The following is a 16,374-nucleotide window of genomic DNA, read 5'->3' as shown; positions in this document are numbered from 1 at the left end:
GAACTACAGTATATAGGAAGCAGCAGAGACAACATTTGGACAGGCCCATCCAATTCAGTGAAAAACACAAAGCACGAGGCAGAAATTTCCACAAGGAAAGTTGTTTTTCTGACTTTTAGTCATTGTATAGAATCCAACTTAAAGTTTAATGCAACCATCCTTACATGTCTAATTTTTTATAACACAAGTATTTTTTTTTTCTTGACTAAGGTTTCTGAGGGGTGTAGGGCGCTCTGGATAGAGATAGCACCTTTGTTGTCCGGCAGCTGGATTCTGCTTGGTAGAGTGGCCGGACACCACCGGTTCTCATCCATCCCCTAAATCTTTCATGTGTTGGCTCCAAGTGCCATACCCTGGTGCACCAGTTCAGCTGGCAGGTGAAACCACGTGAGGGGGTGGTGAGTACACTGCACCACTAGGTGGATGAACTGCATTGTGCAGTACTTTTACCAGGGCGGAGGAGTTCCACTGTGGAACCAACGGCCAAGTGTAGAGGAGTAAACCTTATAAATCAGGAGTGGGGCCCCGAAGGCGGACCGATGCGGCAGATCACCACCGCTCCAACAGCCAAGCTTGTGCCAAACGTATTGCTCTGCTCTCCTTTGGACTACATCAGTGAGGCAGAGAGGGGGGTTCTGAAGTTTGGGCATCTCAGGATCCTCTTTCAGGATCCTCTTGCACTCTTGCCCAGGCTTGCACCCTGGAGAGGTCACTCCAGTGCCGCTGCTAACAGCAACAGAACCAACACGAGAGGTAGTAGTTACGAGTTATAAGCCTAGAGTGATTGGCGTAAACTCGGGTGCTGCGGGCAGCCTCTGACGGTAGGAGGGATCATCGTAGTCCCACTGGTCAGCTACCGCCTGCCTGAGCTGGGCAGTCCCCAGTCAATAAGGTGCTGACCCGCCACAGTCTGCCTGCTTCAATGGGTGCTTGGAGCTTAGGGCAAATACCGAAGAGCAGACTGCAAACCTTGCACCAAGAAAAGTAAGAAGAAATAAAGAAAGACCAATCCTGCGATTAGCATGTTGGAATGTCAGGACACTGTGCCCAGGCCTCGATGTTGACCTTCAACCAGAGATGTTCACAAGTCTTTAACTTGGAGTCCGAGTCAAGTCTGAAGTCTTTAACCTGGAGTCCGAGTCAAGTCTTTATCGCTGAAGCAAGAAATCTTGACCAAGTCACGCTAAGCTAACCAAGACTGCAAATTTTTCGCAACGACCAAAGAAATTCCTGCAATTGGCCTCAGATGGCAAATGCTTGAACGGGGCTTTAAAAAGAGAACAGAGAGCTGTATTTGTACACGTCCACAGTACATTCTGCTTTTCTCAATCAGTAATGCCTCCGTCATTGTTGAGAACAGCTGCTGCATTAAATGGCCCACTGCTCTTTCTCTCTCTCTCTCCACGCTCCATCAGCTTCAAGTATCGCCTCAGAGTAGTATTGTGAAAACAAGCAGAGAGGAACAAAATTTGGTTTCACATTTAAAGGAAAGGGTTATATCTACAAAGCAAGCTTTTGGCGCATAATTTGGTGCAAGAACTGGCTAAATAAAAGGCACATCTTGGCCTTTTTTTAAAAGTTATGACTTGAACATTGTGTGCTGATTATTCAACCAAACAATACTGAACTACAATTACATCAAGTGTTGATACTATAACAAGTCAATTTTATTTTCCTTTTGACTATTACATCACAGCCTATACATGAAAAAGGGAAGGAATTCAAAACATTGTTCATTTGTGTACACCGACGTATTGTTCCACTAAAGTACCTTCAGTAGCAGTTCATTTTCAGTCAAGACCACGGGGTCATGTCTAGAATTAACGCCAGTGTAGTTTATGTTCAACTAAAATGCTCGACTTTTAGGCAGCGTAATGGAAACAAAGCAACAGCAAGCCAACCCAAACACCAATGCGCAGCAACAAATGTGTTTACCGTTGTCCTCGCTGCTGGGTGTTTATGTGTCCATGGGTGTGTGGGAGAGGTGAGTGTTCTGGAGTTACCTTTCATCAGCCATACTGTCTTCCTTTCTGTGTATATCTGATTCAAGTCCCTCAAATGCATCAAAACAAACACATAACTGCAGCCTAACACCCTGACTTTGATTGGATTACATGCACAAGTCAAACGTGTCAACGCGTGTGATGGACAAGGCTGCAGAGCCACACCTGCGATAGGATCGTGTGTTTATCTCTTACCATCAGAGAGGAGACATAAAGCCTCCAGGTTTCTGATATGACCTGTGGGTGAACTTGATTTTCTGGCATGTCAGAAAATTTCTCTTATGGATGATTCAGCTGAACTACAGTATATAGGAAGCAGCAGAGACAACATTTGGACAGGCCCATCCAATTCAGTGAAAAACACAAAGCACGAGGCAGAAATTTCCACAAGGAAAGTTGTTTTTCTGACTTTTAGTCATTGTATAGAATCCAACTTAAAGTTTAATGCAACCATCCTTACATGTCTAATTTTTTATAACACAAGTATTTTTTTTTTCTTGACTAAGGTTTCTGAGGGGTGTAGGGCGCTCTGGATAGAGATAGCACCTTTGTTGTCCGGCAGCTGGGGTAGAGTGGGTAGAGTGGCCGGACACCACCGGTTCTCATCCATCCCCTAAATCTTTCATGTGTTGGCTCTACCCTGGTGACCCTGGTGCACCAGTTCAGCTGGCAGGTGAAACCACGTGAGGGGGTGGTGAGTACACTGCACCACTAGGTGGATGAACTGCATTGTGCAGTACTTTTACCAGGGCGGAGGAGTTCCACTGTGGAACCAACGGCCAAGTGTAGAGGAGTAAACCTTATAAATCAGGAGTGGGGCCCCGAAGGCGGACCGATGCGGCAGATCACCACCGCTCCAACAGCCAAGCTTGTGCCAAACGTATTGCTCTGCTCTCCTTTGGACTACATCAGTGAGGCAGAGAGGGGGGTTCTGAAGTTTGGGCATCTCAGGATCCTCTTTCAGGATCCTCTTGCACTCTTGCCCAGGCTTGCACCCTGGAGAGGTCACTCCAGTGCCGCTGCTAACAGCAACAGAACCAACACGAGAGGTAGTAGTTACGAGTTATAAGCCTAGAGTGATTGGCGTAAACTCGGGTGCTGCGGGCAGCCTCTGACGGTAGGAGGGATCATCGTAGTCCCACTGGTCAGCTACCACCTGCCTAAGCTGGGCAGTCCCCAGTCAATAAGGTGCTGCCCCGCCACAGACTGCCTGCTTCAATGGGTGCTTGGAGCTTAGGGCAAATACCAGTAGAGCAGACTGCAAACCTTGCACCAAGAAAAGTAAGGTTTCTGAAAAGATGTATTTCAATATTGCATTCGCTGAATGACTCTAACAAAATGTGACCCTGGACCACAAAACCAGTCATAAGGGTAAATTTTTCGAAATTGAGATTTATACATCATATGAAAGTATAAATAAGCTTTCCATTGATGTATGGTTTGTTAGGATAGGACAATATTTGGCCGAGATACAACTATTTGATCTGTTTTTAAATCTGGAATCTGAGGGTCCAAAAAAATCTAAATATTGAGAAAATCGCCTTCAAAGTTGTCCAAATGAAGTTCTTAGCAATGCATATTACTAATCAAAAATTAAGTTTTAATATATTTACAGTAGGAAATTTACAAAATATATTCATGGAACATGATCTTTACTTAATATCCTAATGATTTTTGGCATAAAAGAAAAATCGATAATTTTGACCCATACAATGTATTTTTGGCTATTTCTACAAATATACCCCAGCGACTTAAGAATGGTTTTGTGGTCCAGGGTCACAAATGTATTTCCATTTCTTACAGCCTCATTAATTAAACGTTTCTCATTTTCCTTAGTAGAGGTTTGTGTACTTGGATGGCAGAGGGAAAAGACACGCCACAACAATCAAACAAGAGATTTACTTGATACTATCAGTTTTATTCAGCCAAAAACCTTCATACATTGTTCACTTCTTCACTCGACTAAATACAGGATTTACAGGATTATATACAGGATTATACTGGAACCACGTACCGGTTTTTATTGTATGGGTTATCTGATACTTGAATAAACTAAACCAATGCTATCTTAAATGCACCTAGCTAGACTCTCAAAAAGATCATCAGCACTGTGGTCAGTATTATAGTGAGAACAGTGAGTATTATTATTATAATTATTATATAATTAATGACTGTTCACTACAAAGTAATTATTATATCAACTGAAATTAAAACCGACAAATTACATGCACTATACACACACACACACACACACACACACACATGTTTGTTTTTGTGAATTGTTGGGACATTCCATAGGCATAATTGTTTTTATACTGTACAAACTGTATGTGCTATTGCCCTACACCTAAACCTACCCTTACAGGCAACTTTGTGCATTTTTACTTTCTCAAAAAAAAAAAAAACTCACTCTGTATGATTTATAAGCGTTTTGAAAAATGGGGACATGGGATAATGTCCTCATAAGTCACCATCTCCTTGTTATACCTATGTCATACCCATGTCATTATACAAATTTGTGTCCTCATATGTCACAAAAACGCGCGCGCACACACACACACACACACACATATATATATATATATATATACTTGCATTCATAAGCTTAATGACACTATGGAGGTTATTCGGAAAATATGGTTTGATGTGCTCTTTAATACAGAACTGTATACATAACTATACTGAAGTTGTCAAGGTCTCAGTTAGACTAGGAAGTGTATTTGAAGGCCTTACTTATGCTTCATATAAATAACTTGCGCGCTATATTTGTACATTGTGTAAATAGCTTACACTTTAATAGGGGACACATATGTGAAGGCTTGCGTTGCGCTGTTCGCATTACATAAGACATATCGCCAACGTTGTTTATACATATTTAGAGTTTATGCATATCAGGTATCAGTCAAACAGCAGTATATATGGCTGTGCGCCAACAATAAAAGCACAACTTGAAATAACCAAACGTTTACGTCAAAATATTTATAACCTGACTTCGTGAACAGCATTTAATTCAATATTATATTAATTTATATAATAATATTTAATCTCAAAGACGTCAGGAAGCAAAGACATAGTCATTTAAAGCATAACTGAGTTTATCATTTTACAGTTTGAGTCACTTATCCCTCCAACCAAATTCAATGACTTTCAAAAAAGGAAAAGCATACGCACCAACTGGGGTTCTGTTTTTTGTTAACATGTAAACTATGCATGTAAATACTGTCGCTATGGAATAAGCTGGAAATGAATGCAACTCAAGCAGAGGCAGACTTATTTAGACACAAGAGCGGAGCGCAATGGGCTGTATCACTTACCCGCTGAAGGTCAGAAAGTACAAAGTTGGGACGTAGTTTTTGGAAAGGAGCGATAATTGTGCTGTCAAACATAACCTGGTATCAGTTCCCTCTGCATTCGTATGGAAGCGAAACTGCAAAAGAGCACCGTTAACAACTTCTCGATAATTTCAGCAGAACTCACTCCCCTGAGTGATGTACGAATCGTTTTCTGACTGCGCTGTGTGATGTGACAGCGCTGTACACCAGTCACCTGTAGGCTCTTGTGACAGCCGCAGCCACCAATCGCAGCGCTCACAGAGCATTGTGGGAAATGTAGTTCAGCTTAAATGTAAACGTTAAAGGGGTGGTTCACTGTTTTTTTTCTTGGCTTGATTGTGTTTATGGGGTGCAGTCTAACATATGTTAATGCTTTTTTTTTTTTTTTTAAACACATTATTTTTCACATAATTTACCTTTATTCCACACCGCTCTACAGCTGTCCCTTCTCTATTACTTTTTTTATGAAGTCCCTCCCTCAGAAATACGTGATGGGCTCAGATTGGTTAGCTGGCCCAGTGTGTTGTGATTCGCTAAACCGCCTCTAGTGTGAGTCTAATCGTCCCGCCCCTCACCTCAGCAGCTTGTAAATGCTACTGCTTCTGTTAGCTTTTAATATACGGTTTTATCCTGATTAAAGCTTAATATAATAATATAATACATTACGGCAACTGCACGCGCGTCCATGTTTAACGCTTCTCATAGCTATGTGAAAATAAGTGTATAATTGTAACAGTTCATTGTTGGAGCTGAGCTGAATGAGAGAGAGAAATGCAGAGCGTGTGCGGAGCAGGGAGATGCAAGGAACAGTATTAAGAACCGCTGCTTTAGAACATTGATTTTGAAACGTGTGAATCCATTAGAATCGTTAGTGAATAGATCATGAATAGTGAATAGATTTTTACTTGCACCTCTAGTTTTCTCTTCCTCTTCTCTAAAGCAGCGCATGGCCTCTCCCCCTTTGCTGCCTTTTCCCGAGGGAGGGGTTTATCTGGGTTTGTTAGGTCACGAACCCGGGAAGTAACTTGTTGTAGTCCATACCAGCCGTTTTTGTAGGCATTAAACTGCCATAATTTTAAAAGATGATATCTCCGTTTGCATTGAACTTTCAGCTTCATAACTTTGCAGATATTGTTTATGCTCAAACAGCAACATTACACACTAACTAACATTAAAAAAGTGAAATCGCAATGAACCACCCCTTTAATCAATCATTTAAAAAAGAAAATTCTAGTTGGAATATTACTACTTTTTTCATATCTTAAAAAACAATTCTAGTAAAAATTATACTTTTTTATATTATATTATTTTATATTAAAGTAAACACTTGTATAGTAATGCACTAACATATATAAACAAAATTCTGCATGAATTATTATTTTATTTTACTACAAACTCGTCGGTGCTTAGCAATTGGAAAATGTTGTGTGCCAAATTTCATCTTTTTCCTACTTAAAGTTCATCGGGCTACCATAACTAGCAATTACAATTAAATAAATACATTAAAATTACTTACAATATCATAACTTTAACTAGATTAAGATAAAATGTTTGTATTATAATTGTACAGATATTATATTTCCCAAATTAAGGGATAATGTACAGTCAGTCGGTTGATATTGCAAAATATATCTTCACAGGGTGGAAAGCACAAGCAGAGCAGTTGACTGTATATTATCTCAATCACACAGATCTCTTGAACACATCTTTCTGATTGGTCACAGTATTCACTATTTGTTTTATGTCCATATGCATTCCAGTAAGTATAATCATATGTGTGTGTAACTCAATGATAAATCCAGTGGCATTACAATGAAAGACAAGCTACATGAAGTTGTTAGTTCAGAAGTTGTTTCAGATTGGCCCACAGGGTGTCAGTATTGATCCCATTCTTTCCCATGCAGGACAGAAACACAAAACACACTGATTATGGCGTAGTCTTATTTAATAGTTTGAAACATCAGTGCCTTCATTTTCCAGTCTAAAACAAAACACAAGCTCTAAATGAAAAAGAAACACAATTTACTTCACACACAAAACACAACTTCTGGATTTGATAGTAATAAGGAAATAAATTTTAACTTTGGTTTTATCTACAGATTTAATAACTCCTCTTGATCACAAACAATAACACTCACTTAACTAAAGACACTTATCTACAACACGTAGAAACTCCCTCGCCAATGCAGTCAATTAGACACGATTTAACTAGGCAAGCATGCACAGTAGTAAAGCTGAACTCAGAATATCCCCACAGAAAGCACTGAATACATAAAATCTTAGCTTTTTGCCCCTAAATCTAACACCAGGCTAAAGGGTTTTCAAAATGGGTTACACTATACCTCTCCAGAGTTGACTTGCCTTAATAGGTCTTTTGTTTTTTAATACTGGAATTATTATTTTTTTTTATAGATTGAATGCTCATTTAGTTTACCGATTTATAAATTTGCAGAGAGACAGAATGAGAAATCTAAAGAATTAAGGTGAATCTTGAGAATGCTATTGATGAATCTTGAGAATGCTAGAATGCTCATTTAGTTTACCGATTTATAAATTTGCAGAGAGACAGAATGAGAAATCTAAAGAATTAAGGTGAATCTTGAGAATGCTATTGAAGAAAAAACAACAACTAATTATTAAATGACATATGATTCAAGATTAGAGGCATGCAAACCCTACTATACAAGTGTTATATAACCTGATGATGAATTTTCTAAACCACTCTCAATGGGCAAGAAAAGCATACCATTACCATATACTGATGTAGATGCCATATTTAATGTGAACAGATTTTTGCCTTAAAAACTGAGGGCGGCAAGCAGTCTGTTCAGAGGGTTGTACTGCTGTGTACTTGGAATTTGATCAAGTGGAGAAAAAAAAATCCACAATTTTCAGTGGAAGAAAAAAAACATCTCCAATAAAACATAGGTTAAAAATGGTAGCATGACATATTGAATCGACTTCTATCTTCTGTACTTCTATCGTGAAACCAATCAAATTAAATATGGCAGCTACCCAGACTATTAAAGTCAACTGCCACATACATTGTCTTGAGACCTTGAGTTTGGACTACAAATCAAAACTAAAGTGTCCATAAAAGCAGCACACGAAGTACAAAGTGTAAAATTCAACAGAAAAACTGACTACCAAGCCAGGACTTTAGGGTTGGTCGAAACAGGCCTGAATTGTCTTCTGCAATATTTTTGTAATTGACAAGTTTGGAGTTCATTAGTCTAATTATATGAGGATGTGGGGTACTGAGGGTGCCACCAGTCCATGAGGCGTACGTTGTGGACAGGGTCCAGCACTACCTGCACCCCCTGTTCACCCCTAAGCTTCTTCCCTCGAATGACTGGTGAATCCTGGAACTCCAGGCGCACTCGGTGGTGCCTCATGTCTGTGCTCACATTAATGGTAAACTGAAAGACAAGGAGCGAATGATTCATTGTCATTTATGACATCAGCATGACTTGCATTTTCACTATAAGTAAACCATTCATCACAAAGGAATGTGGAAAATTCAGCTGGGTCTAGACCGCTAAGCATCATCAGATCTGACTTCCACTTTCTAAAAAGAGTACAATGCTGAAGTTCCTGAGGCTACAGATTTAGCACTACAAATTTCAAGTGCCATCAAGCTCAAAAAGGAGTAACTTACTGAAGTCTGGAATACACTACACAACTTTTAAAGTCTGAACAGAACTTCAAACACTAGGCATCATACATTTGTTGACTTTGTAAATGGTTACAGAGAAAAAAACTGGGCATCAAACTAAACAATTGAGGATCACACACTCTCAGACTTTAAAGTTGTTCTGACAAGTTGTTCTAAACTCACACTCCTCGTTGCGAGATGAAAAAATAAATACGTTGCAAGATCAGTTCAGTATCAAACTTACTTCATATCCTCAAAAACTCAAATCAAAAACTGAAGATTTAGAAACAAACGAGAAGGTAAGCCTGTGCCCATTATACACTATGTGATATTATCAGAAATCTGCAGACTCCACCTTGGCAACTACCATAAACTCTTCCAGACTGAAAATCAGGACAAAAATTGTCAAAAGTCATGTAGTGTATTCCAGCCTTAATGACGTGATGATTAGAGATCCAGAGATGATATTATGCATATTATCCTCCTGTAATTCAACAACGTTAACAATATTATTTGAAACGCATTCACATCACTCACCAAAGTTAATGTCATGCCCATCACAACAGAAGTGAAAATAAAATTGAGGGTAGTGACTCGCAGCAGATAACAGTCCGAGTCTGGATTAGTGTGAACATCTTTATACTGCCTGGGCAGCTGAAGACTCAAACTGCATCCATTTTTGCCCTTGGTTGGCTAGAAAAGAATAGCCGACAAAATTAAAACAATGGAATAATCTCATATTCTACCTTTATAACAATGTAGCAAACATACCAGTTTCACAAACTTGAAGTTGAATTCCCACATCGGCTCTGACCTACTTCCAGACACTTTGTTGACCCAAAACAACAAACACTGTGGGAACAAGAAAGGCATCAACACAAAAATCCTCAGATTAAATGGGTTTAAAAATGAAAGTACGTCTACACACCTTGGAATTGAGGAGTGTTGTAGGCGTAGATTCAGGGAGAGGAGGGCTTTTGGACACCCGCAAGCTAAAGGGCTCATATAAGTGAAAAAGCGAGCGAATCACATGGGCACGAAGACAATGCATCTTTACAATAGAATCAGGTTGAAGGCGATCGGGGAGGTCTGCATCAAGGTTATAGTGCCTGGGGAAAGGTAAAAAAAACATCAAGAGGAATAGTGTCATGTATAAATGCCCTGGATGGGGAACGCAGAAAACTCCAATAAAGTGCAACAGTGCTGCCCAGTTTTTCAGCAGCCTTGGCTCTGGAAGCATTTTTCCCCATTCAGTCTTTGTTAAAGTGTTATAAGAGGCCCCGCAAAACATCTTTTAATACTACTTTTTGGCTGCCTACCTTTTGTAGAGTCGTGTCCAAAATGCAGCCGTGCACGTGGCTGTCCAAGCATTCTTGCAGATCAAAGAAAATCTGCAGACGTCTTCTGGCCGAATGTATGCAGCAAGCAGAAGCCAAATATCAATGGGATACTCCTCTCCATCTATGCTCCCACTGTTTTCTAACATTCATAATGAGAGGAGTTACTTAAAATCTCAACAAACTCAAGAAAACAAATAATATCGGAATACATCAGAACAGGGATTCCCACATTTTTTTGTCAGCCAGAACCCTTTGACCTAAAATATTTACTTGAAAGACCCATTAAGATTATGATTATTTAGACTGAGACATTAGCTTATTCACTGATGATGGTAAATGATCAAATGGCATGCAGGTAAACAAATAATATAGGCCTATAATCTTTTTAGTAAGTGAAATTTTACATTTCAATTTAATTTTCCTTCAGTTCCTTCATGAACCCCAGTTTTAAAACTCACTGGACAAAACACTCTGCAGTTACCTTTGCGTCTTTTGTTTTTCTTTTTGCGGGACCCTTTGATTTCATCCCCTTCCTCTGAGTCCAGTTCATCACTGCTCTCAAGGGCTGCATTACTCACACCAACTGCAGAGGAGAGCACTTCCTGCACGGGACCGTGGGATGCCTCGAGTCCACGGAGTAATTTCACTGAAACAGAATTAAGATCAGGGTACTTTTTGATTTTGAAGTGTCAAATGTTTTACTACTAAATTATCCCCAAAATACTGGACAAGAGCATCTTCTTAATAGTCCTGACCCAAGGCAGTTCAGATTGCAGACTGCTTTTGGAGATTTATGTTTTAATCAAACACACCTGAATCAGCCAATTAAGCTAATTAAAGGTGTTGGGGTCATTGTAAAGTACAGGCAGGGGTATAAGGGGTGAAATAAACTGAGGAGCTCCAGGAGCAGGAGTGCACATCTGCAGTCTAATTCAGGGCCTCAAACAAATTATGACATGAAAACTCATAATTATGATTCTGTGGCATCATTATTATTTACCAAAGCATGTTTTTTCGTTCTTATGTGGCGGGAATAGGCTTGTATAGATATTTCTGATTTTACCTTCTTTTTCAATTGCATTAACAACAGCCTTTTTAACTCTTCCCGACTTCACGATGGCGGGATCGGCGTTGGCATAGTCAGCCACAGTTACTGTAAGAAAATATGAAGGAACACAAGAAATTAAGTTAACATAAGAATGGACTTTGACTATTATACGCAACACGCATCATAACATCAGCCCGCCTCGCTCTATCATTACCTGACTCCGAGCAAACATCCTCGGCTCTAAATTTCAGCCGTTTTCGGTTCCCTTTCTTGGGCATGACAACAGCGGGGGTCTCTGGCCGTTTATCGAGGCTGTGTGCCCTGCCATCTTCCCAGCAGAGGTAACGAAAACCCGATAAAAATGAGGGTGAAATTAGGGAAAGCTCCTCCAGGATCTTCAGCCATCATGAACTGACGCTCAAGGTCGCGTACATTCTCGCGAGATCTCAGAAAGCGAACGACTCCCCAGACTGGACGCTAATTGGACGCAGAAATCATATGTGAGAAGATTCGTCCAATTAGACGGTGTATATTCATAACCCTAGGGTTCAAAGAAAAAATGGTTACGTTTAAAACGACAAACCATGACGTCATCTCAGCTGTTTCGTTTGTATTGTTTAAAGTGTCTTAAAGTACCAAGAATTGTACAAATAAATATACAGGAGAATCTATTTAAACGATAAAAAGAACATTGAACCTCGAGTAAAGTCATTTTTGCGTGGAGCTTGAATGGAATCCTTTTAGATGATGTATTCTCGATTCATACATTAAAATATTCTTCATAATGTATAGGTTGCATATTTGATCAAAAATAAAAACGGTTCATTTTACATAAAGGAATCAGAAATATTAGAAAACAATATTTTATTTTTATTTGAGAAAATATTGTTTTATTTTTATTTTCTCAGTTGTTTTTCTCTTCTTTCTTTCTTTCTTTCTTTCTTTCTTTCTTGCTTTCTTTCGGTCATGAAAATAGCTGCAAGGAACTTCCATATGTGCGTGTGTGTGTGTGTGTGTGTGTTATGTCCCCAAAAAAGCACATCTGCATTATCTCATTATTAGGAAATCTCATATTTCTATTATTATTAAATGTTATTTAGCTTTGTTGTATTTTTGAGCATTGTTTTATTCATTTTATTTATTTATAGTTATATTTAATGGGTCACACTATGTGCAGTGTGAGGACCAAACCAAATCTCGAGGTGCTCTTTTGAGAACCAGGCTGAAAAACGTATGTGCACCCCTTCTATGTATATATATATATATATATACATTTAGTAATTTAGCAGACGCTTATATACAACTTAATTATAGATCCTAGTCATTCCTATGAACCTGCCTGCCGACAGAGGGCGCTGCGCGTGACAATTTCTCACATTGGCGTCTCGTGCATGACAGTCATGTAGTCGCATGGTGCTGATGTGAGAAACTCCGATTTTACGCGGTTTGCACGAGCTGTACGGAGCCACGCCGGGTGGAAATGATTTTCGCCGACGACGTGGGAGACGTTTAACCTTCACGTTCACCAGAGCTTCGGTGCATTCATATTTTAAAACATGCTCGAATGTTTGTGGAGATAGCGGAATCGCTGTGTTGCAAGCGGGAATGAGCTCGTAGAGGGAGGAGCGCTTCGCTCGGCTCGCCGTGCAGGGAGATGATGATGATGGTGGTGGCAGAGGGATCTGGAGGATGCGGCAGACGCGAATTTCACCGTTTCCTGAAAGGTTGATGGCAACTGGTGGATGTTAAAGCGAAGGGCGCCGAGGTTCAATCAGCTGAAATCGGAATATGCGTGTGGCGAACGCCGTAATGAGCGTCCAGCGAAATGCATTGAGTTCCAAGTCAAACTAGGTGGAAAATGTCAGAGCGGAAAAGGCCGACAGTCGTGGACCAGAGAGGTCAAGGTGTGTGATGAATCTAGACAGGGATTCATTCATTCATGATTTCTCTATGCAGTTAGAGGAATTAGAGGATGCATATGCATTTTAAAATACATGGACATGTTTAATGTGCATTTAAATGGCACTAAGTATTAGTAGTGCACCTCAAACCTGAATTAAAAAAAATATCAAAGCAATTTCTAATTTGACTTAGACTTCATAGAACACCGATCAATATGATGTGTGAAGTGATGCCAACCATAAATGAGGGGGACTCGGTGAGTTCCCAGAGAGGCTCTCAGAACGGCACGGATGCCGAGTCTAATTTTGAACAGCTGATGGTGAATATGTTGGATGAGAGAGATAAGCTGCTGGAGTCTTTACGGGAGACACAGGAGACCCTCATCCAGTCGCAGACCAAACTCCAGGATGTGCTTCACGAGAGAGATGTGCTTCAGAGGCAGCTTAATTCCGCGCTACCGCAGGTAAACTCACATACCTGACACAGGTACACAGGAAGTTGCGTAATGACTTACTATAACTTCCAATTATAGAACTTAAAACGGTGCAAGAAGCTAATTTTAATGTCCCTTTTAATAACAACTAGCTTAAGTTTAACAGTAGATTAAAGTTCCCAAGGTGACAATAACTAGTGACTATATATATATATATATATATATATATACATACAGGGCCGCTGCTGGCCAAATGGGTGCCCTAAGCAGAATTGTATTGTTGTGCCCCCTCCCCCAAATATTATGGGAAAAAAACAACTACCATAGGGGTCAAAATAGAACTTTAATATAATATAAAAGTATTATTAAGTATTAAATAAATAAATAAATTGTAATTAAATTTTATTATTTACAAATTACAATTAGCTCTACAGCAAAAAAAAAAAAAACGAACTAAAATTACACATATTAAATAAAACATTTTAAAATATTAAATATTATCAAAATAAACAATAATAAATTGAATTAAAAAAATGCTTCATCCTCTTTTGTAACAAATTTCAGTATTGACCCTGCATAAATGAAGCAGAAGATATTAGTCACTTAAGAATTACTGAGTGCACTTTTAAATAAACAGTTATTGTTAGTTTAAAAAAAACATAAGTAAATTAAGAGTAGTCAGTGTAATAAAACATAGTTTTAAAGGGGTCCTATTATGCTTTTTCACTTTTTCAACTTTAGTTAGTCTGTAATGTTGCTGTTTGAGCATAAAAAAGATCTGTGAAGTTACAAAGCTCAAAGTCCACTTCAACAGGAGATATTTTATTTAACAGAAATCACTTTTCAAAAACTACAACGAACGACTCGTTTGGACTACAACACATATTTTCCGGGATTTGTGATATCACAAATACCGACGAATGGGACGAGACCTGGTTGAGCTGCACTAGAGAAGGCAACGAGTGTTATCACTATGTCGGAGACGCGCTAGTTTTCACAAGGCAGACGAACTTAGAGTGGTTATAATCATCCGGGTTTAAATCGCGCTCAAATTAATTTAATTTTGACTATCTGAATACTTCTTTGTCAATTATTATTTGAAGTAACAAAACCATGGTTAATTTGTGGTTACCATGGCTACAAGAACCATGGTTTTTTGGTTTTATTCGTAGTAAAACCATGGTTAATTTTCGTAAGGGAATATGGAAACTTTTAATATTCCAAAATGATGCAGATGCGTTGGAGGCGGCGAAATTATTACCGACATTAAAACATGTTATTAACGTCAACAGACAAAAAAGTTTCACCAGATTATGAACGTACCTGAAACATGAAACATGAGGTTAGGGCCGGAGCGGGCGCATATGCGGGAATGGCGTGTCACATGTGCGTAGCCTACTGCCTACTGCGTTCACCGTAAAATGCACTTTTTATAATTTTGTTATATATATGTTTGTGTTCATATTTTTATTTATGTATGTTTATGTTAATAATAATATAGAATGGAAGTTTTTTTTTTTAAGCAACTGGGATGGTGCCCCCCTGGGAGTTGGTGCCCTACGCAAACTGCGTACTCTGCATATAGGGAGCGGCGGTACTGTATATATATATATATATAAGTTACCATGGATGTATTTTTTTCAGCCCATTTGTTTGTTCAAAGACCAATGAAAACCATGATATCGCTTATGTGCAACAGTACCCTTCTGCTTAATAAGTGACCTTGGTTCTGGAAGTATTTTTCCACATAGGGATTTAAAAAAATGTTACAAGCCAAACCAGCTATGAGCTAAATCACTTCATTACAAAATGTAATTTAATCTAATTACAAGTACTTAATTTTTGGAATCTGATTACGTAATCCAGATTACATGTAATCAGTTACTACCCAGCTCTGTGTGTGTGTGTATATATATATATATATATAATTTTTAAAAACAATTTTTTAAATATATATTATGTCCAAGTCATACACATGCTTCATGGGAGTGGACGGGTACAGTTTGCTCATTGGTGGAGATTCCTTTGCAGGATCATGTGTAATGTAGTGTTTTCTCCTGGAATTCTGATGGCTGCAACAAGAGCATGCACCATCGATTAACAACCTTGTAGCTCACAATAGGTCTGTCTTTAACAGTTTATAAGTTATGGTTCAAAATCAAATCCCCTAAAATGAATGGATTTTTATTTCTGGAACCCGACTGTCACACTCTATAAAATGTTCAGTCATGTCGTCAATTTGTATGTCAACTTGGAAAGCTAATTTGCTGTGGGTTGGTTAAAAAAAAAATTTCTGGGTTTTTGAAATAGCAGATTTCTGATGTGTGAGTACATGTAAGGTCTGTGGTTAAAATGCTTGTGAATTTTGAAGTGCTGTGTTTTCAACAAGATTTTGTGAAATCTTTCTCTGTAGCCAAATTGATATGGCAATGAGAAAACCAAAGGTTAAGTGAGTACACCCCTCACATTTTTGTAAATATTTTATTATATCTTTTCATGTGACAACACTGAAGAAATGACACTTTGCTACAATGTAAAGTAGTGAGTGTTCAGCTTGTATAACAGTGTAAATTTGCTGTCCCCTCAAAATAACTCAACACACAGCCATTAATGTCTAAACCGCTGGCCACAAAAGAGTACACCCCTAAGTGAAAATGTCAA

At 38.9% G+C, this 16,374-nt stretch overlaps 3 protein-coding genes across 13 annotated transcripts in view; 1 reads left to right on the top strand and 2 right to left on the bottom strand.

Annotated features, from left to right (window-relative positions):
* LOC107739273 (transcription factor EB-like) overlaps positions 1 to 5,510 on the bottom strand; it is a 39,365-nt gene extending 33,855 nt beyond the window's left edge. For all 4 annotated transcript variants that reach the window (XM_016551330.1, XM_016551333.1, XM_016551334.1 and 1 more), the window contains exon 1: positions 5,318 to 5,510. The gene's annotated coding sequence lies outside the window, so the exon portion shown is untranslated. The remainder of the gene's footprint in view (positions 1 to 5,317) is intronic.
* A 2,360-nt stretch (positions 5,511 to 7,870) lies between these two features.
* Positions 7,871 to 11,785, bottom strand: LOC107739272 (transmembrane protein 183-like). Its single transcript, XM_016551328.1, has 8 exons — positions 11,593 to 11,785; positions 11,394 to 11,483; positions 10,812 to 10,976; positions 10,310 to 10,469; positions 9,919 to 10,099; positions 9,762 to 9,842; positions 9,528 to 9,683; positions 7,871 to 8,754 (listed from the first exon to the last, which is right to left on the bottom strand). The coding sequence occupies exons 1-8, from the start codon at positions 11,654 to 11,656 to the stop codon at positions 8,569 to 8,571; spliced, it is 1,083 nt and encodes a 360-aa protein (XP_016406814.1). The 5' UTR covers positions 11,657 to 11,785; the 3' UTR covers positions 7,871 to 8,568.
* Positions 11,786 to 12,772: 987 nt separating this feature from the next.
* LOC107739270 (liprin-alpha-2-like) overlaps positions 12,773 to 16,374 on the top strand; it is a 107,730-nt gene continuing 104,128 nt past the window's right edge. For 7 of the 8 annotated variants that reach the window (XM_016551322.1, XM_016551324.1, XM_016551326.1 and 4 more), the window contains exon 1: positions 12,773 to 13,743. In XM_016551322.1, coding sequence (XP_016406808.1) covers positions 13,495 to 13,743 — 249 coding nt within the window. In that variant the 5' untranslated portion in view covers positions 12,773 to 13,494. The remainder of the gene's footprint in view (positions 13,744 to 16,374) is intronic. The other variant, XM_016551320.1, reaches the window with a different exon arrangement.

This window comes from Sinocyclocheilus rhinocerous, unplaced genomic scaffold (assembly GCF_001515625.1).
Source record: "Sinocyclocheilus rhinocerous isolate Xijiao unplaced genomic scaffold, SAMN03320098_v1.1 scaffold14, whole genome shotgun sequence".
NCBI lineage: Eukaryota > Metazoa > Chordata > Actinopteri > Cypriniformes > Cyprinidae > Sinocyclocheilus > Sinocyclocheilus rhinocerous.
This window is presented reverse-complemented; position numbering and strand designations above follow the sequence as displayed.